This window comes from Mixophyes fleayi, chromosome 6, assembly GCF_038048845.1.
Source record: "Mixophyes fleayi isolate aMixFle1 chromosome 6, aMixFle1.hap1, whole genome shotgun sequence".
In the NCBI taxonomy this organism is placed as follows: domain Eukaryota; kingdom Metazoa; phylum Chordata; class Amphibia; order Anura; family Limnodynastidae; genus Mixophyes; species Mixophyes fleayi.
The window spans coordinates 194,061,097-194,085,539 of NC_134407.1; the positions used below are offsets into that span (position 1 = coordinate 194,061,097).

The window sequence follows — 24,443 nt, forward strand, 5'->3', positions numbered from 1 at the left end:
AAAGGCTTTTTAGGTGAGTGTGAATAATTTTAATTGTATTCTGGAACATATGGGAAGCCAGTGTAGGGATTTGTAGAGTGGGGCTGCAGACGTGGAGCGTCAACAACAACAAAATCTGCCTTGTCACGGCATTTAGGACACTGGAAGCATGGAGATATAGTTGTAGGAATTCCAGATAGGAGGAGGTTGCAGTAAGTGAATCGAGGGATGATGAGAGAATGGATAAGAGTTTGGTTGCATCTTGTGTAAGAGAATTGAGTATTATAGCAATATTTTTAAGGTGGAGGCGGCAGGAATGCAAGAGAGATTGGATGCAAGGAGTAAAGCAGAGGGCAGAACCACTTATGAAACCAGGGGCTTTGGAGATGGGGAAATTGTGGTGTTGTTGAGGGGGAGGGAGATATGAAGAGGATGACAAGCTCTATTTTACTCATATTGAGCTACAGGTAGGGTTGTGACATCCATGTGGAAATAGAAAAGACTGAGATGATAATAGAGCATGAGAAAGGTGGTAGTGAAAGCCAAATGAGCAAATTAGTTAACCAAGATTAGAGGTGTCCAGCAACATAAGCAGAGGGCCAAGAACAGATCCTTATGTGATCGCAAAAGATAGTGGGAATGAAGGGGAGGATGTGCTACAGGTAGATACACTGAAGGAGCAGTATGATAGGTAAGAAATGAATTAGGAAAGAACTCAAAGTGAAGGGTGTGTGGGAGGGTCAATAGATGTCCAGGAGGATGAGTATGGAACAGTGCCCCTTTAGACTTTACCGTACACAGTACTGTTTGTACTGTGTACGGCGCTGCGGAAACCTTGCGGCGCCTAACAAATAAATGATAATAATAATAATAATAAAAGTAGACTTGACAAATTTTGTGAGGGCAGTCTCTGTGGAATCTTGGAGAATGATTGAGTCGAGAAGGGAGTGAAAGGAGAGAAGCCAGGATAGATGGTAAGCAGTTTGGAGAAAAGTGGAGGAGCGAAATAAGGCACTAGTTGGAAAGATAGGCTGTGTTAAAAGATAATACTTTAGGGTTGGTGAGATAAGAGTGTGTTTAAAAAATAATGTAAAAGTGTCAATGGTTGAAGAGGTGATCCAGAGGGGGCATGCATTGGTGGAGAGGGAATGGAGAAGTTAAGAGGGTATTGGATTGAGAGGGCAGATTGTCGAGTGAAACAAAATGAGTATAAAAACTTTGTAGAGAGAATGAACTGAGGGGTGGATTGAAGAATGTGCAGAATGTGCTTGCTGCATGCAGGATCTGGCATCAAAAGAGATTCTGTTGATTGGTGTTGATTTTGTCTTCGAAGTAAGCGGAAAATTCATGAGCTGTGAAGGAGGAAAGGGAGATTGTACAGATGAGCAGAGAAGCAAGTTGAAGGCAGCAGAGAGGTGTCAGGGGTTAGACTGCGTGAATTTTAGAGAAGAGAAGTGGGTTTGCCTTGCAACTGAGAGGGAAGTGTTGTTAGATGAAAAGATGAATTATTAGTGAAGGAAGTCACTCAGCAGTGAGGGAGCCCTTTTGCAGTTAGTGGGTTTTGTGCCATGGTTAAGGTTGTGGTGGAGACTGTATGTGGTAGCTGGAGCTGCATTGTTTAGGGCTCAGGTGATAGGGCTGGTGGCAGCCACACCAGGGCAGAACAGAGTAGTTATAGGAGGGAGGAGTAGTTCACAGGGAGATGATAAGTGGATTTAGCTGTGTGCTTCTAGCTTTGGATGTGGGGATAAAGCTAAAGGAAAGAGATTGTGGTCACAGAGTAGTAAGGCCAAGTTGGAGAAACTAGAGCTGGAGCAGAAGCTGGCAAAGATGAGGAAAAGGAAATGCCCATTACAGTGGATGGAGATAACGTTCACTGGGTGAGACCCAAGCCATGTTTTTTGGCTGTAAGGATAGTGGGGCTGTCACTAAGAATGTTAGGTTGTACTAGGTGAAGGATAGGTTGGTCAAAGGTTAGGCAATATGTGAGCCAGTAAGTAAAGTTGCCAAGGAGTATAGAGACTTGACCTGGGGTTGATAAATGAGAGCAACATAAAGCTGGATGGAGAGAATAGATGGATGGTGTGGAGAGGAAGTGAAGGAGTTGGAGGGTTCTGGGGCTATGACTCAGAAGGCTCAGCATCGAGAAAGTAGGATTCCGATTTCACCAACTTGACTGCCCCCTGGTCTTAGAGTGTTGCTGAGGGAGGGTTTCCTCAAGGAAACAAGTTTTTAACAAACAGATATTGCATTCCTGAGCGCAGAGAAAATGGTTAGGGGGTTCAATGGAGGGATGTGTATAAGGTTGTATTCATTGGAAGTGTTAGCTGGATGGGACATTTCAGGGTGAAAAGAGGCGCAGAGAGTGGGGATTACATAGGACCCAGGTTTTGGTGAGATGTTGCCAAGAGAGGAGCACAACGTAGGGTGATTTGTGGGATTTGGTTTGTTTCTGCTGGTGTAGGTCGGTGAGTGAAGTGGGTGCAGGGAGCAGAACGGTTCATGGGTGCAGACATACGAAGCGGGAAATAATGATGGGGGGAGAGATTAATAGAATTCTAGAATGAGAAGAGGAGTTAGGAGAGAATTGTGGTGAAAATAAGAAGGATAAATCGAGTAGGTAAATTGAGAAGGTGCATGATGGAGTGATGTCAGATATGGGGAAGAATGTGGATAAGTTGGGTTACATGGTAAGAGAGTGGGCAGGAACAATTGATCCAGCAGTAGAGGTCACTGGAAGATGTGGCGGCTCCTTTGCTGCCCATGTGGTTAGGATAAGGGTTGTTAAGTAGGCTTTTTAGTGCTGTGAACCCACTGCTTGGTAGTTGTTTCATAAGAATGCTGTAATCCTTATGTGACAAACTGCTTGCTTAAGTGATTCTGAATCCGCTAAAGGTACTAGGTGTGCCAGGCTGACACATAAGGCTGCCCGTCTCCAGGCAAACCAGTCACCTGGCAAGGTAAAAGAGCTAAACATTAACCAGATAGCTTCACGACAGTAAATGTGCAAGTTGCATTTCCCTATTTCTACACAATATAATACTGTGATGTTGTCATATACACAAGAGAGAATAGTGTCTTGATAGCGTTAATAATAAATGCGAAAGCCGCCTTTACTGTATAAAATTTAAATACGAACACTCCCACATCCACTGTTTATGTTATTATTATTATTATTATTAATTTTTATTTATAGGGCGCCACAAAGTATCCGTAGCGCCGTACAAGGACAAACAATGGCACAGTACAAGGTGAAACAGCACAGTACAAGTAACAGTAAGCACTATAACTCTGGGGGTTCAGGCACAGCATGAAAGAGAGGGAGGGAGGGGAAAAGTGAGTATAGGCAGGTAACTTGGGCCCAAGAGGGTGGGCACGGATGACAGGTAAAGAGTCACTGAGGGGAGCGGAGAGAAGCGAGAGGAGACAGAGAGCAGAGGGACTGAGAGGAGGTGAGCTGAGTAGCTGGAGAGCGCAGTTAAAAGTGATGGAAACAGAAGGTAGGAGAGCCCTGCTCAAAGGAGCGAACAATCTAAAGGGAGGGGAAGACAGACAGACACATGGATGAGACGGAGAGACGGGAGAAACGGAGACGGAGTCGAGGAAGGTGGAGAAGGGAAGAAGGGATGAGAAAGAGAGGTAGCCGACCGGTGGGAGTTTAGGCATGAGACTGGAAGGCTTTAAGGAAAAGGTGGGTTTTTAATGTTCGTTTGAAAGAGGACAGATTAGGGGAAGTTCTGATGGAGCGGGGGAGCTTGTTCCAATGGAGGGGAGCAGCGCGGGAGAAGTCTTGGATACGTGCGTGAGAGGAGGTAATCAGAGTTATCAAAGTTAAATGGAAATATTTATTTGGAGAGTGAAAGGAAAAAAAAGATTTTCTTCTTAGCATTAATAACCCTAGCATTCCATGTTTTGTGACTAGTAGAAAAGCACTTGGTCTGCAGCCTTGTGCATTTATGCTGTATCTATACAATTTTTTTAAGTTTTGCAAATGTATGTCTATGTTTTACTTTAATTTAAAGTTATATATAGAGAGATGGTACTGCTCTAGGCATCAAGAGTGTGTGTTCACTAAATTGCTAATCATATACTGCCCTCTATCCAACTTCCCATCCTCCACTAATTTTACCGGGAAACATAGGTTGCTACTTAAAAGCTAAGTACCAAAATAAGGAAAATGAAGAGACAAATGGTGATCTTTCAATCAGCCAATCATAAGCAGCTAGCTAGTCCTTGCAACTTTCGTTATAATCAGTGTGTATTTACGCTAGCCCTCCGGCTCACACTGTTGATACGGCTACTGACAGGTGTATATATGCATCACTGTGAGGATCTGCATCCAGGACTAGCGTAACACCGTAACCCCGGTAAGTGTGGCAACAGGGCCTTCCCCCCATAGCCTCTGATTCCCAGCTCTGAACAGAGCAGGGATCGGAATAGGAGGCTGGTTACGGGCCCCTGCACATGCACATACTCCGGAGGGGGGGCCTGAAAATACCTGTGCTGGTCCTGTCTGCATCTGTTCGCAGTTACACAAACACAACCTTACTGTACTTGACCTCCCCGTCCTGTCTCTGCAGCCGCAAGCAAGAGCGAGCATATATCAGATGCAAGCATACGTGCATATGTGTGCTACTTGTCTTGTTGGCACGCTCTGCACAGATTTGCGGATTTAACGCTACGCAAATGGGAGTAGGCCCAATTCCGCATCACGCCCAATGTATGTATATTTTCCATCTCTGGCCACTTAAGCACTAAGCATCTACTCAAATTTGGTGGATGGCCAAATTAGTTGACACTAGGTCATTCGGTGCTTGGGGTGCAAGTCATACAAAGCAAAGATAAATATTAAACACATTTATTTTGTGCAATTTATTTTATATATACAAAAATGCAAATAATGAAATAGAAACGTAAGTCGCTGTGAAAAAGACTGCTTGCATCGAGCTATACGAGGTAGGACCATTTAGGAAAATGCCAGTGAAAGCTTGTCTGCTGGACAGCTGACTCCTCAAGATTTCCACCTTTGTCTTTTTTTGCTCTCTCAGGTACATCCTTCACCCGCCTGTCCCACGTCTCTCCGTCTTCGTGTACAAAATGACATTTATTTCAGAAAAAGGTTCAATTTTGATGTCCCACTGCTTATGTGGGACAGTGCTAACACAGGGGACACCAGGACAAAACTCAGTCAGAGACCAGTGCCGTACGGCTGGAAGGATATTCCAGATGAAGGTAATCCAGGTTTCCTTTTAAACAAATTGAAGTTCAAATCAAAGTAATTACTATTGGATTTTTTACCAACTGTTGGTCATAGCATAAACTCTACAGTAAGAGAAGCTGACATTTAATTCACTACTAAATAAGATTGTATTAATACATAACTTAAAAGGGAAGTTCACACTTTTAACAAGTATTTTGGGGCAGCACAGTGGCTCAGTGGTTAGCACTTCTGCCTCACAGCACTGGGGTCATGAGTTTAAATCCCAACCATGGCCTTATCTGTGTGGAGTTTGTGTGTTCTCCCCGTGTTTGCGTGGGTTTCCTCCCACACTCCAAAAACATACTAGTAGGTTAATTGGTTCCTATCAAAATTTACCCTAGGCTGTCTCTATCTCTGTGTGTCTGTGTGTGTTAGGGAATTTATACTGTCCCTAATTTCCAACTTCAGTCCCGGTCTTTAGAAATTTGTCCCTGGCAAAGTCCCTATTTTCCAATATTTTACCAATTTATCATTTAAATTCTTTTAAAATGTTGACAGCTATGATTGACTTGCAATTTACTGCTATTAACTGCTTTGCTATCTTTGGATGGAAAGTAAAGTTGTTTCCAGCTTATTAAAGTGTATCAGTCATGTTGTTTTTAACAACTTAATTACTTTATAGCCAGTTTAAAATCCGAAGTGTATTAATATACAATCATTAACACACAAGACATTATTGAGAAAAATCAGCTAAAAAAACGGTATCACTGTCCCTAAGTCATTAATAACTTAGGCTCCTGTGACACCGAGCTCACATGATTTTTTAGAGCCAATGTAATCAGAGCTTTCCGAGGGAGGGAAAGGGCGGACTAACGTAGTGAGGGCGTAGGCCATGCACAGTGAGGGCGTGTTCCAGTACGGATGATGGCAGCCATATCTCTTGCACCTGCTACAGGCCAGGTGTAAATGCCGGATGATAGTGAATGACCAACACGGCATTGTCTCACAATACATGTCTTTATTTACTACCTTTTACACATGCGTCTCAGTAGCTAGCACAGATAACTGTACTCATTGAAGGTTTATCAATACACATTGTATGCATTGTACGCAATGAAGATTTATTTATTTAGTTATTTATTTTAAAATAATAGATTACATCTGTTTTTTGAAAAAAACTCAACTCTATGGTTTATATTGATTTTTTTTTTTTATTATTTAAACCTGTCCTTGGTTTGTTTTTTGGTTGGTTTGTTATTATATTGTTAGCAGTTATTATTGTAGTTTATGATCATATAAAAGTGATGCGTGTCCTGAGCACATTGTAAATAGCACAATTGTCCCTAAAAATACCTATCCTTGTTTCTGAGTCTAAACTGAATGCAAAAAAATGGAGCAAGTCGCGACAGAAAAGTTAGGCTGCTACACTTCTGAGCGCCAGAACCAATGCAAGTGGGTATGGTGATGTTGGACAATGAACGTCCTTATTCCCATGTGTTGCGCTAGCTTTACAAAGCTGCTAGTTGCATGTATTTTGTCATCAGTGAGTATGAGGCCTTAATGTTTGAGCTCAAGATTCCAGTATGAATTTATTCAAATAGACACTATTCAGCTGGTCCAACTCTCTGCAAAACAGGTAACCCCTCAGTGCTGCAGGAAAGCTAATCTTTGTTTAAATGCTGTTTTCTAACCATAGCACAGCTGAATAATAAACACGACTACAGATATTCTCAGTATAAACAAAAACAGACATAGATCCTCTGCACTCACCATGTAGAGACTGGGGTGCAAGAGGGGTTGCCCACATTGTATAGACAAGAAAACAGGGATATTCTGCACTCTCCAAACCAGGCCCGGCGCTCCCATTAGGCAAGGTTAGGCACTTGCCTAGGGCGCCGGGCTCTGGAGGGCGCCCTCCAGAATGAAAATTACTTTAAAACTGTGCGGCGACCGCTGACCATACCTGTCACGGCCCCCGCGCAGCATTCAGATGCACGGGGAGGGGGGAAGAGGCTACTGCTCACCACCGCCGCCTCTCTGCTCCGTCTCCTCCCCTCCACTCACTAGTGTCAGTGAGTGGAGGGGAGGAGACGGAGCAGAGAGGCGGCGGTGGTGAGGTAAGGAAAGACGGAGGGAGGAGGAAGGAGGGCGCCGATTTTTGCGGGGGGGCGCCGATTTTTTCAAAATGCCTAGGGCGCCATGGACCCTAGCACCGGCCCTGCTCCAAACACATAATTAATGCTGTACCAAGTACTGCTCTATATTAAAAACAGGGAATGTTAGTTCCACATATTGCAATATTCTTAGTGCTAATTGAGGATTATATGCCTGTGGGTGGAGTCTTTTGAAGAAGGGATTCATTATTTATTTATTTTTTATATATACTGCTGTTATTGACTTGACACCTTCACACGTACTAACTACTCTGCTATTTCTGTGCTAGCAAATTCTATTTATCAAAACAATACTTACCTGCCCTCCATCGCCTTCTTTCTTTTGCTCACTGTACAAATTCCTGACAGTCCCACATGACTTCCTTACCAAGAATTGTCTATTATTGAACCAGCCATGGTATGCACAGTGAGCTCACACTAACACGTACAAACTTTCTATACTGTAAGTCCCACTCTTATTTCTACAGAGGAGATTACAAGTGCCATTTAGAAGAATGAGAGATTTCAGTCCCTCAGCATATCAAATCTCAGAAACAATGAGACTCCTTATTTTTAAAAGAACCAGCCCCCACCCCCAGAGACAAACACAGGGTTCTTATGTCCTAAACTCTCCGAGATGGGGTCACCAAAAGCTCAGGGGTGGGTGTAAGTATTAACTGTTTCAGGGAGCAGGACACAACTTCTTGTCGTACCTCTCTCTCTGTATTGGCCAGAATTGTTTTATTACTGTTTGTTCCCAATTGTAAAGCGCTGCGAGTTTTCCTGGCGCTAAAAGACTGCACGTTAAATTGTGTTGATGGTTTGTACAATATTAACTTGGCTAACCAGTCATCAGGTTCCAGTTATAATTTTATTATTCTGCATACCTACTCAGGAGTCCCAGATAATGATCTTTTCTGCAATCATGAACTATGTTTCTGTATTGTGCCACTCAGAACATAGTTCCCATCATCATCATCAGCTATTTATATAGCGCCACTAATTCCGCAGCGCTGTACAGAGAACTCACTCACATCAGTCCCTGCCCCATTGGAGCTTAGTCTAAATTCCCTAATATAGACACACACTCACACACAGACACAGAGGGAGAGACTAGGGTAAATTTTTGATAGCAGCCAATTAACCTACCAGTATGTATTGGTAGTGTGGGAGGAAACCGGAGCACTCGGAGGAAACCCACGCAAACACAGGGAGAACATACAAACTTCACACAGATAAGGCCATGGTCGGGAATCGAACTCATGACCCCAGTGCTGTGAGGCAGAAGTGCTAACATTTAGGCCACTGTGCTGCCAAGGAGACAAAATATTCTATTTTTCATGTGTGGAGTCCTGGACTCATGACTTATTTAGCTGGTTGGTTGCCACTTAAGCAACCAAATAGTTAAATACAGTGTGCACAGTAAGTAGTGTACTGAGCTATGCTGACTAGGGAACCTCTTTAGAAGTAACAGGCAGAGAAAGATCTCAGCATAAACTGGGAGACTCGGGAAAGTAAAGTTAATTGAAGGAACAGTGCCCCAGGAAGATGGATCTGAGAGACATAATGGGAGCAGGGTATGACCGAGAGATCAAACTGAGGAAGATGAGGCTCACACAACCAGCAGCTGGTAAAATTAACAAAGGAGCTGGCTATAACTAACACTCAATCCTCTAGAGCAGAACCATGGACTTAGAATATTAGAATATTCTTAGGCCTTTAGCGGTTGCCTTTTCGGTAGGAGTCATCCAGTACTTTGGTGTTGACGGTATAAATGGACAGGATCTCCATAGGACAAGTAAAGGTGACAAGACAAAGATAAATGAGATAATAATCATTATCGAAAGACTATGGACAACCATACAGTCACAGGGATAAATAGAAGAAAAGGACAACTGATGCAGGGCAGGATTACAGAACAGTTACAGGGACAGAACAGGCAGCAGATGAAGCCAGACAAGTATAGAACAGAAATCAATGCCAGGACAACACAGAGGCAGAACAGAAGGCACATTTACAGAGCAGGATTAGGCAGAATCGGAAGCACAGATATATAAGAGACAGAAGAAGACTAGACCCAGAGACAAGTCGCATGACACAGTAAGGGGATGGTGTCATGGAAGGTCTTAAATAGGGCTGTAGGAAGCTACAGACGTGTAAAGCACGGGTCCAGCCTGAATAGCCCAAAAGCTAAGGAGCACCGTGTTCAGTGCAGATTTGAAGTTTACATCCTGGGATACTCCAGTAATACTTCTCCAGTGTTTTGTGAATTATCACGTTGTCCCAGGATGTTTTGCTAAACTTATATTTACCAGAAAAAGGGAACCGGCTGTTGCTTGGTGACAATTATATAGATGGACATAGGGAAATAGCATATGAAGAATGTTGTTTTTGCCATGTTACCAAGTAATACCACACAAGGGTGTATTTAGCTTTTTAAATGTTGGGTTGGCAAATCGGCCTTTAATAAACAGCCATATAAGGAGAAAGTTTCATTCCAAGCAGTTAGTTAAGATCCGTGCTACACAAATTCCTAATTATAATATAATGAAATACATGTTGGTCGGTCCACTCCTAATAGAACAGACTTGGGGGTGTATTTACTAAACTGCGGGTTTGAAAAAGTGGAGATGTTGCCTATAGCAACCAATCAGATTCTAGCTGTCATTTTGTAGAATGCACTAAATAAATGAAAGCTAGAATCTGATTGGTTGCCATAGGCAACATCTCCACTTTTTCAAACCCGCAGTTTAGTAAATCTAGCCCCTGGGCCTTGACTGTGCACAAGGCTCAGTTATATGGGGTGAGTTCAGGCCCGGCGCTCCCATTAGGCAAGGTTAGGCACTTGTCTAGGGCGCCGGGCTCTGGAGGGCGCCTGGAGGTGCCACAGAATGAACATTACTTTAAAACTGTGCGGCGACCGTTGACCATACCTGTCACGGCCGCCGCACAGCATGCAGATACATCCACAGGGAGGGGGCAAGAGGCTATTGCTCACCACCGCCGCCTCTCTGCTCCGTCTCCTCCCCTCCACTCACTGACTGTCGGGCCGTGACATCATCATCACAGCCCGACAGTGTCAGTGAGTGGAGGGGAGGAGACGGAGCAGAGAGGCGGCGGTGGTGATTCAAGGTAAGGAAAGACGGGGTGAGGGGGGAGTAAGGGAGGAGTGAGGAGGGCACCGATTTTTGCAGGAGGGGGGGGGGGCGCCGATTTTGACAAAATGCCTAGGGCGCCATGGACCCTAGCACCGGCACTGGGTGAGCTGGTTTCCCAGATTCCTCTGCTCCAGAGATTGTGCTCATGACAGAACGATTAGATATAGAGGTGCCCACTATTGCACTGCAGATTAATTATCTATATGATATCAGCATGAGGCACAATCCCATATTTCTCTCAACAAGGGAAAAGATTGTCATATTTAGGTGTGAGTTGCATGAATTGATTCTGTCATAGTCCTATTATGGAACACAATATCAAATACCATATTGATTAGGGTTTGCAAGTAGGAAAAGCCTAAGGGCCTGATTCATCTAGGAAAGAAAAGCAAGAAAAAAATAGTAACTTTGCACTTGGGCAAAACCATGTTGCATTGGAGGGGGAGGTAAAAATAAATAAAATGTGGGGACAGATTTATAGTCAGGGACATGTCCTAGATCAACTTTAAATTTCAGTGTAAAAATAATGCTATCAAGTATTTGTGTGCTACATAAAAAAACAGACAGTATTCAACTTCTGTGCACCCCCCCCCCCCCCTCCAATTTGCACGCCTTGTATTGTAACATGGTTTGGTCCAGGAAAAGATTTACTCCTTTTTCTGCCTTACTTTCCTTAATGAATTTGGCCCTATAGATTATTAGATGAGAAAACACGCCTTAAATGGTTCATCAATGCCACATTCAATGCCATCTGCTACCCTGGTATTTCTATTTTTAAACAACAGGGCTGTCAACGCTCATATGAGATTGTACATTCCCATGCCCAAATAAAGCGCACTCGTGCAAATCAGCAGCTCAGCTTCCATTGGTTATCCGGGTCTTGCACTTTTTTTTATGACCATTGTATTTTAAATAAATTATTACTTGTTGTTATTTTGTTTGCATGAATCAGTGCCTTTTCAATGTTTCTCTGGTGTGTTTCCATTTAATTGTTCAGCACCATCCGACAGCACAAAGGTATGATACAGCAGAACTAAATAGTAAACACTATTGTTATATATTGCATCACTGGTGCAAAGCCACGTTTCAGGTTAATAGCAACAAACTAAGAATGCACTCTGAATGTTACTTTGTGAGCCATCATTATCTGTATGTGACAATTGTCTTATCTATTGTAATTGTTGTCACATTCCCAAAGAATTTGAAAAATGCTAATTACTCCTACAAAAACATATTCATTTGTTTTCTGATAGGGTGCAAAATAATTTTATAGACTTTTATGCATTGTAGTTTATGTATAACTCACTGAGAAAACTAACTGTCCAATTTCCACCCTTTAGATGTTGTCTCCACATTAATGCTGCTCAATGACTCTGCAAATCATGGACTGTTTGACTGGCAGACCCCAAAGGGATGTATAAGCTGTGCGGTGGTGGGAAATGGGGGAATTCTGAATGGATCACGTAAAGGCAAGGAGATAGACCAACATGACTATGTGTTCAGGTATGAGGCCAAATTGATTTGGGATATTGATGAAAGTAATGATAAGCAGTACTTATATTGCTAGTATAGGGTCCAAATATTTACTAGTATTCATGCCGAGAGATCTCACTTCAGTAGCGTCCTACTACAATGCATATATACAGTACATATAAATATAGCAAGCGGTGAAAGGCCACATATGGTTCTCAGACATTGCCCTTTGGCCAGATTTTGGGGGTTCTGTCATTAGCATTTGTGGCACCAGTTATCCCTTTCTATACATTAATATCCCCAATGTGTTCCACTGAACCAATGGCGTCTTCTACTTGATGACTTGACAAACACTTAGGAGTCATGATGGATCATTATTCAGTGGGTAGACAGCACTAAAAATTAGTAATTATAATGGGTGAGACGTACAGGCATGGATGGACAATACGGATAACGGAAATTTTGGGGGCAAGGCCCTGTAGGCACGCTACCATACCTGAAACAAGGATACCATGGGTACAATTATTTTATTTTCCCCGTATATCAGAACATTATCCAAAACATATTTTATAAGGGATGTTATATTTTATTTAGAATATAAAATGTATTTGATGCGACTCATCTGTTTTTATTCACCAGTGGGGCCTTATACCTAGAAGTCCTGCTGGGCTCTTTAAGCCCCAGTTAGATATAATATGTAATATGTATTATTTGTAGCATGTCTTTGTGTGGGTAATATAAATTAAATTATAAGCCGGCTCCCAAAACCCACGTTTTGTCTTTATAGAGGTGTTGTAAACTGCAGGCAACTGAGTGCGCTTATGAAAATAATCATTATAATGGAAGATGTCCCCATATATTGCAATGGACAACATGTTACCTGTCTTTTTACCCACATCCTCCTAATATCTCCCCACAATTGTATCCCCTGTTTTATGTCCCCCTGACTGTTCAGGCTGAATGGTGCAGTGATAAAGGGCTTTGAGGAGGACGTTGGTATAAAAACTTCGTTTTACGGTTTCACCGTCAATACCATGAAGAATTCACTGATTGCTTATTACGATCTGGGCTTTACTGACACACCCAAAGGGCAGGTAAGAAGATTAAATCACCACCGCACATCAATAAATGTGATGTAACCAACTAACCAAGCTCAGACTCACTGGGAGATCAGAGGGCCTTGATGCATTATAACTAGGGATGTGCACCGGCCACTTTTGGTGTCTCGTGTTTTGTGTTTTGGATTCGGATTTGCTTGAGGTTTTGGGTTCGGATTTGTTTCGCAAAACACCTGACGAAAGGTTTTGGTTCGGATTTAAGGTTTTGGATTCGGATTTATTTTGAAAAAAACATAAAAAGTGCTAAAAACCAGTTTTGTGTTTTTTTTTTCACTCCTACGCTATTATTAACCTCAATAACATTCAATAACAATCATTTCCACTAATTTCCAGTCTATTCTGAACACCTCACAATATTGTTTTTAGGCCAAAAGGTTGCACCGAGGTAGCTTGAGCACATTATGCCAAAAAAAGAGGTACAAGATGGAATTGTTCTGGGCCCTCCCTCCCACCCCTCGCGAGATTCGACGCGAGACTTGGACGACAGAGCCTCGTTTTCAATTTTTTGCCCGCCGGAAATATCCGAACAGTGCTCGGATCCCGTTCGGATCCGCACTGTTCGGGTGGGCTCGGATTAGCGGAATCCGAGCCCGCTCATCTCTAATTATAACTGTAGGTAAGATAAAGCTATTTACCCCCAGGCCTGGAGGTAACTCACAACCTTGATCAGTAGAACTCAGAGTAGAGCTCTGAGGGTCGCTGGTTAGATTCCCATTATGCTCTTCTAGGTTCCATGAGCTGGCACCAGACGTAGACCACAAAACAATTATTCTGCTGAATCATAATCAGAGTTTTATCACAGACTGTAAAATCTGATGATCACATATTTTAGTGTTGTTGTGACACTTTAACCAGATTGCAATATTGTCATCAGTAGTCATTTCACTTGACTACAGAGCAACTAGGCCTGTCCAATCTGAGCAAACTTTGGCTGACTCGTGTGGCTAAATAACAGACCTGGTTCGGTGGTGATTAAGTCTGATAACTATGTTACAACTCAAGAGGACATCTTACATATATATATATATATATATATATATATATATATATATATATATATATATATAAAGAGAGAGGGAGATATATATATGTATATGTATATATATATATATATATATATATATATATATATATAAAACTTACACAGCGCTGATTTATTGTAGTAGTAGTGCAGTTATTTCACATGCAAGGGAGATTTGGCTTAATAAATGATAGGCAGTATATTTAAGCCATAGTTTCAGCAGCTCAGTTTTTAATAAAACTACAACAATGTCCCGAGGCATTTTAGAACAGTGCAGATGATTTATTAAAATTGTATTTTCACGGAAGGCACAATCTCAGTCAGCATTTAAAGGGTATATCCAACTCTCCATTGGCTGCAGGAGATACTATGCCCTTTCTCTTTTAAAGGGAAAGGGCTTAGCATCTCATGCAGCCTAGGGAAAGCACTGGGACACCCCTGTGCATTGGGAGGTGTGGTAATACATTTGTAAAGATAGAGTTTAGTATTTATTTGCTGGTGCACTACTAGTCTCAACAAGCCTTGGCAGCCCTAAATTGTTTGGGTATGCTGTTGCTTATAGAAAAAACAGGTGTTCTTTATAAACCCCTATATTTTGAAACTGAAAAGAAACACATATCTTTTTATTTTTAATATAGTGGCATACTAAACATTCTGTTTGTTTCCTATGATTTTCTACAATGTAGACCAGGGTTTCCCAAACCCAGTCCTCAGGGCTCCCCAACAGTGCAGGTTTTCCGGATCACATGTGACATAATTAGGACCACCTGTGGATTTGTTACAATGTGTCAGTCAGTAATGAATACACCTGTGCTCCAGCAAGGAGATATGGAAAACTTGCACTGTTGGGGATCCCTGAGGACTGGGTTTGGGAAACCCTGATGTAGACAATATTCTGTATATAAAAAGTAAAAGTACATTAAATGCTGGCATTGGTCTCTCATCACTGACCTGCCCTTTTCCTATCATGTTTAATTTTAGGGAATTCGTTACATCTTTATACCCTCTGATCTAAGGGACTATGTAATGTTGCGTTCCAGCATTTTAGGGGTCACTGTTCCTAGTGGTGTCGACAAAGGAGACAAGTAAGTGGGGACTATATACTGTAATTTAATTTTAAAAAAATGGTGGCCATTTAAATGATCTTGGAAATGAACTGATACCTCACTGCTCCCCTTGTAGGCCTTCTGCATACTATGGTCCTGAGGCAACTCCCAGGAAATTCAAACTTCTGCATCCTGACTTCCTACTGTACACCAGAGACAGGTAACTCCATACATTCACCCTCTGCCTAAAGCTAAGCTATTTTTCATTTCACTTTTTACTGTCCTTTTTTTTTCTAATTGTGAAATTAAAATATTAGGAGACTGTATAATGATATTCCTGTTGCAGGATGTTACCTAACTTCTATAAAAGTATTATTAATTTCAAGCTCGCCTATCCTACTACCTCCTAACCATTCTATCCATCACCTCCTCTTCCTCATCTGTCATCTCCATTTTCTCCCAGTTGGTCCTACTATCTCTCACCACCCCTCCCTCTAGAATGTAAGCTCCCAGGGGTAGGGTCCTCTATACCTTTTGTCCCACGTCTGTCTACTGTATGACTCCCTCATACGTCCTGTCACGTCTTTTGCTGCACTTTGTGCAAGTCCCCATAGCATTACTCACACTCATCTGTGCTAGTTATATGTATTACCTCATCTATTTGTTGCTTGCTTCTGTATCCGGAGATACAGAATCTGTGGCGCCTTATAAATAATTAATTACTGACCATTTCAAGTACTAGGGAATCTTTCTTTTGTTTCTTGTTTATAATTAAGCACCTTATTTTTTCTCCTGTTTGTCTTAAGTTGGGTAAACACTACAGAAATGTCAACCAACTTTTTATGCCGAGCGATTTTACATGTGATCGATGGTCCGATCGCTCGGTCCATGGACTGCATACACACAAGCCTTGTTTAGGACGATAAAGGGAAGAGCGGACGTCCCTTTAGCGACTTTTTACAGCCATGTTGTCGTGAGCAATGACTGTAATTTCGTACTCACTGTTGTGGATCGGGCGGAAGTTTATACACACTACACAACGGAAATGAGATTGGAATGATAATATTAAATGGTACGACCAACCAAATGAGGCGACAATCGTCCATTTGGGCAGACTTTCGACCATCGTGTCACTGCATACACTGACCCGACTTTTGAACGAGCATTCGTATGTCGGCTGATTTAGCCGATTATTGGATGAAAACTGTGTAGTGTGTACCCAGCTTTATCCATGTGTACCAATAATCTGACAATACAGCAACATAGGGTCATTGGCTAGCAGCATGAGGCCGCTAGCCAATGACCACAGGTAAAACAGAGACAGGGAAATCCTATTAAGTGTGTTATGCGATCCCTGTTCTAGGCAACAAAAAAATAAGAGTGCCTTACAAAAATAAATATTTGCGACAATTCTCCTACGGCCACTGGTCTTGCGCAATCTTTATATACCTCCCATGTGCTACTTTAACTTTATTCTAATTCTCCATCTTACAGTTTCTTGAAGTCAGAAATATTAAAGTCTCAGTACGCTCACTTGTACATGCCCAGTACTGGTGGGTTGATGTTGCTGACTGCACTACATAGCTGCGACCAGGTATGGGGTCACCTGAATGCGTCTTTCTTGTAGCCGATATATATAAATCACCTTTCCAGAAATGATTAGTGTTTCTCCTCCACAGGTCGACGCCTATGGCTTTATCACTGATAATTTCATGAATTTCTCTGACCATTACTATGAAAGACAGAAGACACCACTTGAGTTCTACGCCAATCACGACATGTTAATGGAAAAGCGCTTATGGAGCAAACTGAATGACAGAGGGATCATGAAACTATACCAACGGTAAAGGGTGGCAGGTCTCTCTCACAGGACTTCTGAAAGCCAGCTGAGACGGTGGCTCCTGAGGGGAACTGTGAGCATTAGCAAAGGATAATGATCCATAAAATACAGATTAGAGGGACAAGTGGGACTTACTGTGAGATTTACCACATTCGTGCCTTCTTCTTCATTACTACTGATACTGAATATGAAGCTTTCTGGCTCCAACTCAAAGACTACTTAACTGCAAAATGACTAGAATTGAAATGAGTCTTGATGTATACACTGTGAAACCTTAAGACGACTGACTGACATATTAACATGATGGAACTCACTGTTTTCTTGAACAATGATAAACAGCAGCCATGCCGCTCAACGAAGCTAAATGCAGGCTACATTTAGAAGAGAGTGTACAGGGTTATTTTATTTAACATGTTAAAGGTCATTATTCTGCTATATTTGTTTTCCAGATCCAAGCAATGACTTCATATTTGTACCAGTGGATTAAACAGCAATATTCAACGATTACTCAAAAGTTTGAAAGAACAGTTGAGATAAGGGGGGAATAGATTAAGGATTAGTATGAGGTTTGCAAAACGCCATCCACCGGATTTATCATCCTGCAGTCTGGAGGGTGAAAGGTCAATCCGCACCCGAAGCGTGGCAGATTGCAAACCCCTACACCGCATGTGGTTTGGTCCAAACCCCATGGTGAAACCAGATGTTGATCATCTGGTTTTGTTTTGTGGTTTGAAGATGTGGAGTTCTGGTGAGGTCTACAGTGCCTGGCCCAATGGGCTTGGGCAGGAGCCATCCCAGCAGGCTCACTTGTCTTACATTACATTAAAAAAAATGACCCTTCTTTACTCTTGTGGCACTACAAATGCCAACATGCACTGTCAGGCCATGAGTGTTCTTGCATACTGGCGCCTTGTAGAACTACAAGCACTAGCATGCACATGGGCAGAAGTGTATACATGCACTTGTAGTGCCACAAGTGTGCACTATAAGTGTTACGCACATTGTAGATGACTAAATATTGGCCCCCGTTTTTTAATGGTTGCACTGTTCTTTAGTAATCCTGAATGCCACTGTTATAAATGATAATGATTGCCCCTATTAAATATAGTAAAGAATGCCCTTGTTACAAATATATATATACATATATATATATATATATATATATATTTATTTTTTTTTGGGCCTAATAACTACTTGGAATTCAAAAGTTCTGTACTATGTTGTCACATAATTTTGTCATCAATTTGACTTCCAATACTTGTGGGTTTGTGCCTTATTTTATTTCTATAATGTGAAAGCGAATACCTTTGCTGTTACAATGAAGGCTTTTTGTTAAAGCAGGGATTCAATGGATGTATCTTAAATGATGTTTATGGGGATGGTCTTAATCAGTGTTAATAAAAATTTGTAAAAAAAAAATATATTTTTAAATAAATGTGTAAAAAAATAAGATATGTGGCATATGTTTCACTCTTCTGTATAAAATATAAGAGTATTTCAGTCCTTATAAAAAAATGTACATTTCTTTTGTTGCAAAAGAGGATTTAATTCCTATGGAAGCCATTACTCTTTTTTTATAGTTATGGCTGAACCCTCATTTACAAAAGGGATGTTTTTAAGCAAAGGCACCAATTTAAATATATAGGGCCTGAGTCATTAAGGAAAGGAAAGCAAAAAAATTAGCAACTTTGCTCCTGGACAAACTGTGTTACAATGTGAGGGGTGCAAATTAGTTTATTATTTTTCATATAAGTCAAATAATGGTTGTTTTGTCAAGTAGCGAACATATACTTGATAGCTTTATTTTTAAGCTGAAATTTAAAGTTGATCTAAGCCATGCCCTAGCCCAGCTATAAATCTGTCATCACATTTTAAATTTACCTCCCCCTCCAATGCAACATGGTTTTGCCAAGGTGCAAAGTTACTCCTTTTTTTGCATTACTGTCCTTAGTGACTGGGCCCTTAGTTGTTAAAGTAGAGCTGCTAGTCTTACTGAACTAAGAACACTTAGGGTCTGGACGAGCATGGAGTAGCAGCTATCAGCGCACGCTCTCTAGTTTAATATCCAGTCACATATCCGGCATCAGTGAAATAGTGTCTCAATTGGATTGAAACAGCAACCCTGAGGCTGCTGAATACCACCTTACCACCCACTAAGAGGAGTCACCTGTCTATGGAGATCAGAGAGAGAACCTGGGCCTCATTCAGTTGCGGATCCAGCGGGGGCGATCGGGGCAATCGCCCCCCCCTAGCAGGGACTTGCTGCCGGCGGCTGCACAGTATGTGCAGGTCCGTTCAGCAGTGACAGTGTGCTGCCCGGCTGCTCTAATTGTGTTTTAAACATAGTGTGCAGCCGCCGGCAGCCTTAGATGTCGGAAAGGGGGCAGGGCCTAAGTCGCCCCCCCCTAAATCGCCCAGGGTATAGCAATTTTCTAGATCCGCCCCTGGCCTCATTGCTGGGGCATCTATCCCCTGAAACTATAGATGCCGGGCATCTGATTGATCCTTGTATTCATGAAAGAGAAGCTGGTTTGAGAAACTGAGGATCTCAGGCTCATCATCAGGCAGTGGACACAGACCGATGCTGGTTCCATCACTGGCCACAGCCTACTTCTGTGAGAGTAACATCAAAACACCAGAGTTTATTGGGAATAATGCCCCCCCCCCCTCTTAAGAGATTTGAACACTGCATAAAGCAGGCTATATAAATATTGGAGAGTCTTTTAATACTGCTGGCCCCACCCTGCACTGCTTGAATAATAGCAGAGAACATATTTGCACATGTCAACTACGCAAAAGTAAGACTGCAATATCTGTGGGGAAAACATTTAAAGGGACACTGTCCACACAAGTGCAGTTTGATTGTGCAAAGTCCTGATCACAGTATATAGAAGGCTGTCAGTGGTTGGCTGGGCAGGGGGACAGGATAGCAACCGTCCCCTGGCCCGGGAGCTACCAAAGGTCACTGGGCTTCCTGCAGTTTTTTTCCCCCTTTAAAATGTTTCTAATAGGCTGCTGAGCTGGGCTCAGATTTGCTAGCCAGCCCCTGCTCCCTATATATTGAAGAAAAAAATGGAGACAGTATTCATAGCAAGGTACTTAACATTGTGAACCAGTCTACCTGTGGGACAAGATCAGAAAAAGTGGAATCCTGAAACTCCATGCTTTGGTCGGTCTCCCCCTGCAAGATATAGTTCTGAATCACAGCAATCTCTTCACACTCTGCAGAAACACTACCAATCACTTATGCAGCAGATCCTAAGGCCATTACCACACCTGAAAAAAAGGAGTAACAGAAACAAATCGAGAATTCCAATCGGTCCTGAGAATTCCAATCGGTCCTATCACTGAGGCTCCACGACTTGCGAGTGAGAGAGTGGGAGAGGTGACAACTTTATATACACACTGGATGATACAACTGCACCAACGGAAATGTTGACCTCCAAAATTATGACATGCCAGCAAACATTACGTAGGCGCAATAATGTGAGGTTTGTGGGCTTGACAAAATAATTGCATGGATTATTTCTTGGTAGCAGTCTATAGACAAGAACATTTCTATTGGCTGATAAGCAAAGGACTGTTTTAAATATTTTTCATAAACCCATAAGCTATTGATAACACATACAGTTAAAAATATGTCTTTCCTTCTGGAATTGATGTGGAACCCAGGTGAACATGTAAATCACAGGTATATTACTGTATGTACTTATTCATATAGTTCCCCAGAGTGCCTCTGGGAAGTTAAATGCAAACTGTGTGGGCCATTTTTGGGTGGAAAGACTGCAAACTACAGCTACTCTCTAGAGCCCAAGAATGTACTAGAAGGCTTCAGGGAGATTCTTGGGGGAAAGGGGAGGAGCCAAAAACAGACTGGCTAGAGAAAGAAGTGATGTTTGTGTCTGCTGGCTGAACTAATGCAGGATCTTCCCATAAAGAGCCACGGAATGCTATGGCTTAATTGTTGTCCCGATGGATGTTTGCAGCCAGCCCAGAAAGAAGCACCTTTGCAGTATAGGAAAAGACCTAACTTGCCACTGCCCATGAGATGTCAGCAGAACTCATATGAAGACAGATAAGTTATTTAAGTGAGACATTAAACTGTGTTATTAAAACCTCTGAACGAAACTGTAATATTGCTATTGAGAGGTTTTATAGCACTGGCTAAAGGAAGAGTTTGTTCCAGCCAAATCTGCTGTATTTAAAGTTATCTACAAGCTGACTGAAAGTGCTTAAAATGAATGCTGATGAGAGAATAGCAAGTTGTTTAACCCTACAGTTCCTGGGAGAGAGTTGATTATTCCATTAGACGGATTTCTAAGTGGACTACTGATTTCAACTTGTACAAGTAAATAAGCTTCGTGTGTCAGCTGAAACTTTGCTTAAACCTGTGGATTATAATTTACCCCTTTGGATTCTGTATATCATTGAGTGAACTAGAAAGCATCTAACCCATACTTGCCTACTTTTTAAATCTGTACTCCAGGAGATCCCGGAGTACAGATCATGTTACAGAGGGTAGGAGTGGGCATGATGACGTTGTTGCGTCACTATAGCCCCGCCCCCACCATAAAATACAGAAATTCAAGGTATTGAATAGCGGGGACGGGGCTTAATGACACGATTAAGCCCTGCTCCCGCTATTCAATGCTGTGAATTTGGTATTTTACAGGATCCGGTAAGTTTGCCTACTCTTCCGGGAGTCGGGGAGGACTCCCCGAAATTCGGGAGCCTCTCAGAAATTCCGGGAGAACAGGCAAGTATGATCTAACCTGAACAAGCTGGATTTATCCTTGTTGCATCTCTGCTGATTTTTGTCTGATAAGTATAATCGGTATAATTGCACTAAAAGTATTGTGTTGATTTGTGTTTGCATATTGTTGAACCGAGATTCCTAAAATGTGATTTCTTTTGTGACATGTTAAATAACATTACATGTTGATGGTATTGTACTATTACTTCTCTACTCTACCGCTACTTATCTGCTGTGGTAAAGCCTTATGCCACAAGCAAAGAGAATAAACCCACAAGCTTATGCAGTTTTAGCCCTGTGTACCTTGTTTTATTCCAACACTACTGGGGGGACCTTCGTCTCTCTACCATACTGTAGAATTCTTCCTTAGACTACTTTTGGGGTGCCAACCATCTGCCCCGTTACAAACAGAATATATCACTGCCAGGGGTGGGGGGAGGAGCAAAATGATGCGGGAGACTTGCCTGCTCCCATGAGACCGACACGGGAGTGGGCAAGTATGCATTAATTACCAAGGTGATCAAAGCTTATATAAATTGAAAACTTGCTTGTCAGATCATGTCAATAATATCAAAAATTATACCTATGAAAAAATGGATTATAAACCACTGACACATGTCACAGAGGTTAATGTTGTGATCTAATTAACAGGCCTGCCCTGACCTGTGCCTCTACAGGTGAAGTAAAACTACAAGTCCCAGCATACTTTGCCAGCTATCAGCTGGCTATCTACTGGCAAAGGATGCTGGGACTTGTAGTTTCACAACACTTGCAGAGCCACAGGTTGGCCAGGCCTAATCTAGAATCTATTTGTTATTGTACAGTGGTATTAATGCATAATGGATCTCAGCTGCACTTATATATTATATACTGTACAAATGTTTTGATACACTGTAGCTGAATCAAAAATACATATTTTATTTGTTAATTAGATTTGTGTTGTGATAAATTATAATATGCAAGCTAGCAATGCAACTTTTTAGAAGTAACTATTTTCCTGCATTGATTAGCCCTAAAATATGACTTTATCTAATCTTTATCTATGTCCTATAATTTGATAATTTATCTATACAATAAAAGATAATTTTTAACCACACAATATGGTCCTTACTGTGACATTTGGATTGTAATCCAAATCTTTCACAACATGCAGAAATATCCTTGTTAACACTGAAGGTATTTACTTTATCTTGGCTATTAAAATAGCTTTTCCACCATAAATCAAAAATTAGAAATTTAAATTTTATTTAAGGAACTGTGGGCAGAGATGTGCTAAATGTTTCTAAAACATTCCTGTAGACCAACTATGCATCCAGAATTGCAGGTTTATAGTACAGACAAGACAACTATGTAGAGCCATATATCCAGCAGACAATATTGCTAGTATACATTTGTACAAGAATAGATATATGGTATTGGACCAGGGGTGTATCCAGTAAGGTGTCAATTTATTAGCTCTCAGCAGTGCATGTTTGACAAAGGGTTCAAAATGTGCTTTGGTTGAATGGGTCCTGTAAAGTGAAAGTTCCCATTTACATCCCCAATTACAAAAGACCATAAGCTTATTAGATCTAATCATTGCAAGAATTGGAACAATGGCTTCAGTGTAGGACATGTAACTAAGGGTGGGTACACTCTACAGATTTTTCATCTGATTATCGGGCCAATCACATAATAAACGACCATGCGGCCCGATTTTCATCAATCTGTAAACTCCCACGATGAACGATTATCGTTCCAAAGCGCATCCTATAGTTTTATTTGATTGTATAAACAGAGTAAAAGTCTCGGTAAATGATCTAATGGTGTTGTTCCAATTCATGCACTCACGGCCAGCAGTGTAGGCAGATCTCCATAGAGTTTACTGAGTCACCATCTTTTCAGCTGATGGTTATGACAGATGAAGAGCACAGATCCGAAGGTAAATCTTGCAAAACGTGTATAGTGTGTACACATGAATCGGCATGCTGATTGGGGATTTCAGTTGTTGGTAAAATCATTAATGATATTGCATAGGGAGAAATTTTCTGTGGTGTGTACCCAGCCTAACCCATACTTAGCAATATAGAATTTGACAGCAGAAAAGTTACAGGTCCAACTAGTCTGTCCATTTTTGTGTGTGTGTGTGTTTGTGTGTGTAGGGGGGGGAGGGGGGGTGTTAAGGGTTTTCGGGTCTGGGGTAAATTTGTATCTTGTTTTTTTAACCTTGTTTTTATTGAAGCAGACATTTGTTGTTGAGCAGAGTGGTACAATTGGTGTTACATATTAGTATGAGAAGATAGACGGTCTTGATCCAGGGCTGTACATCCAGTGTTGTGTTGATGTATCTTCTAACAGGTTTATAGAAAAGCTCCATAATTTGTATATGTGACGGAATAGGTCACCTGTGATAAGTCAATGAACTATGTCTGTCTGGGCCACAGAAGTAGTAAATATAAATAGTAACATTGTGTATATTAGCATGCTATGGAAAGACTGATGTGGGTGGCTTCCCCATATCCCAAATCTACAAAATGGTATTAATTTGGGTCCATGGAATGTGAAGTCTTATTGCGGCATGGCTGGTTAGTTTTATAGACTGGTCCTGGGATTGTAGGTGGCTTTCATACCACGTTGTTCCCTGGAAACCTCTCTGGACTTGGTAGATTCTGTTTGCATCTATTTTCCTTTTTGGAGTGCTAGTTCCAACCAGTCCATTCTTA

General features: G+C 41.6%; 1 protein-coding gene across 3 annotated transcripts in view; it reads left to right on the forward strand.

Annotated features, from left to right (window-relative positions):
- The window catches only part of ST6GALNAC2 (ST6 N-acetylgalactosaminide alpha-2,6-sialyltransferase 2), a 45,379-nt gene extending 23,346 nt beyond the window's left edge, over nt 1-22,033 (forward strand). For 2 of the 3 annotated variants that reach the window (XM_075177759.1, XM_075177760.1), the window contains exons 4-10: nt 5,028-5,211; nt 11,831-11,993; nt 12,919-13,057; nt 15,084-15,187; nt 15,285-15,368; nt 16,643-16,742; nt 16,828-22,033. In XM_075177759.1, the coding sequence (XP_075033860.1) occupies nt 5,028-5,211; nt 11,831-11,993; nt 12,919-13,057; nt 15,084-15,187; nt 15,285-15,368; nt 16,643-16,742; nt 16,828-16,995 (942 nt within the window). In that variant the 3' untranslated portion in view covers nt 16,996-22,033. Of the gene's footprint in view, nt 1-3,185; nt 3,231-5,027; nt 5,212-11,830; nt 11,994-12,918; nt 13,058-15,083; nt 15,188-15,284; nt 15,369-16,642; nt 16,743-16,827 lie in introns of those variants that run through there. The other variant, XM_075177761.1, reaches the window with a different exon arrangement.
- The last annotated feature ends 2,410 nt before the right edge of the window (nt 22,034-24,443 follow it).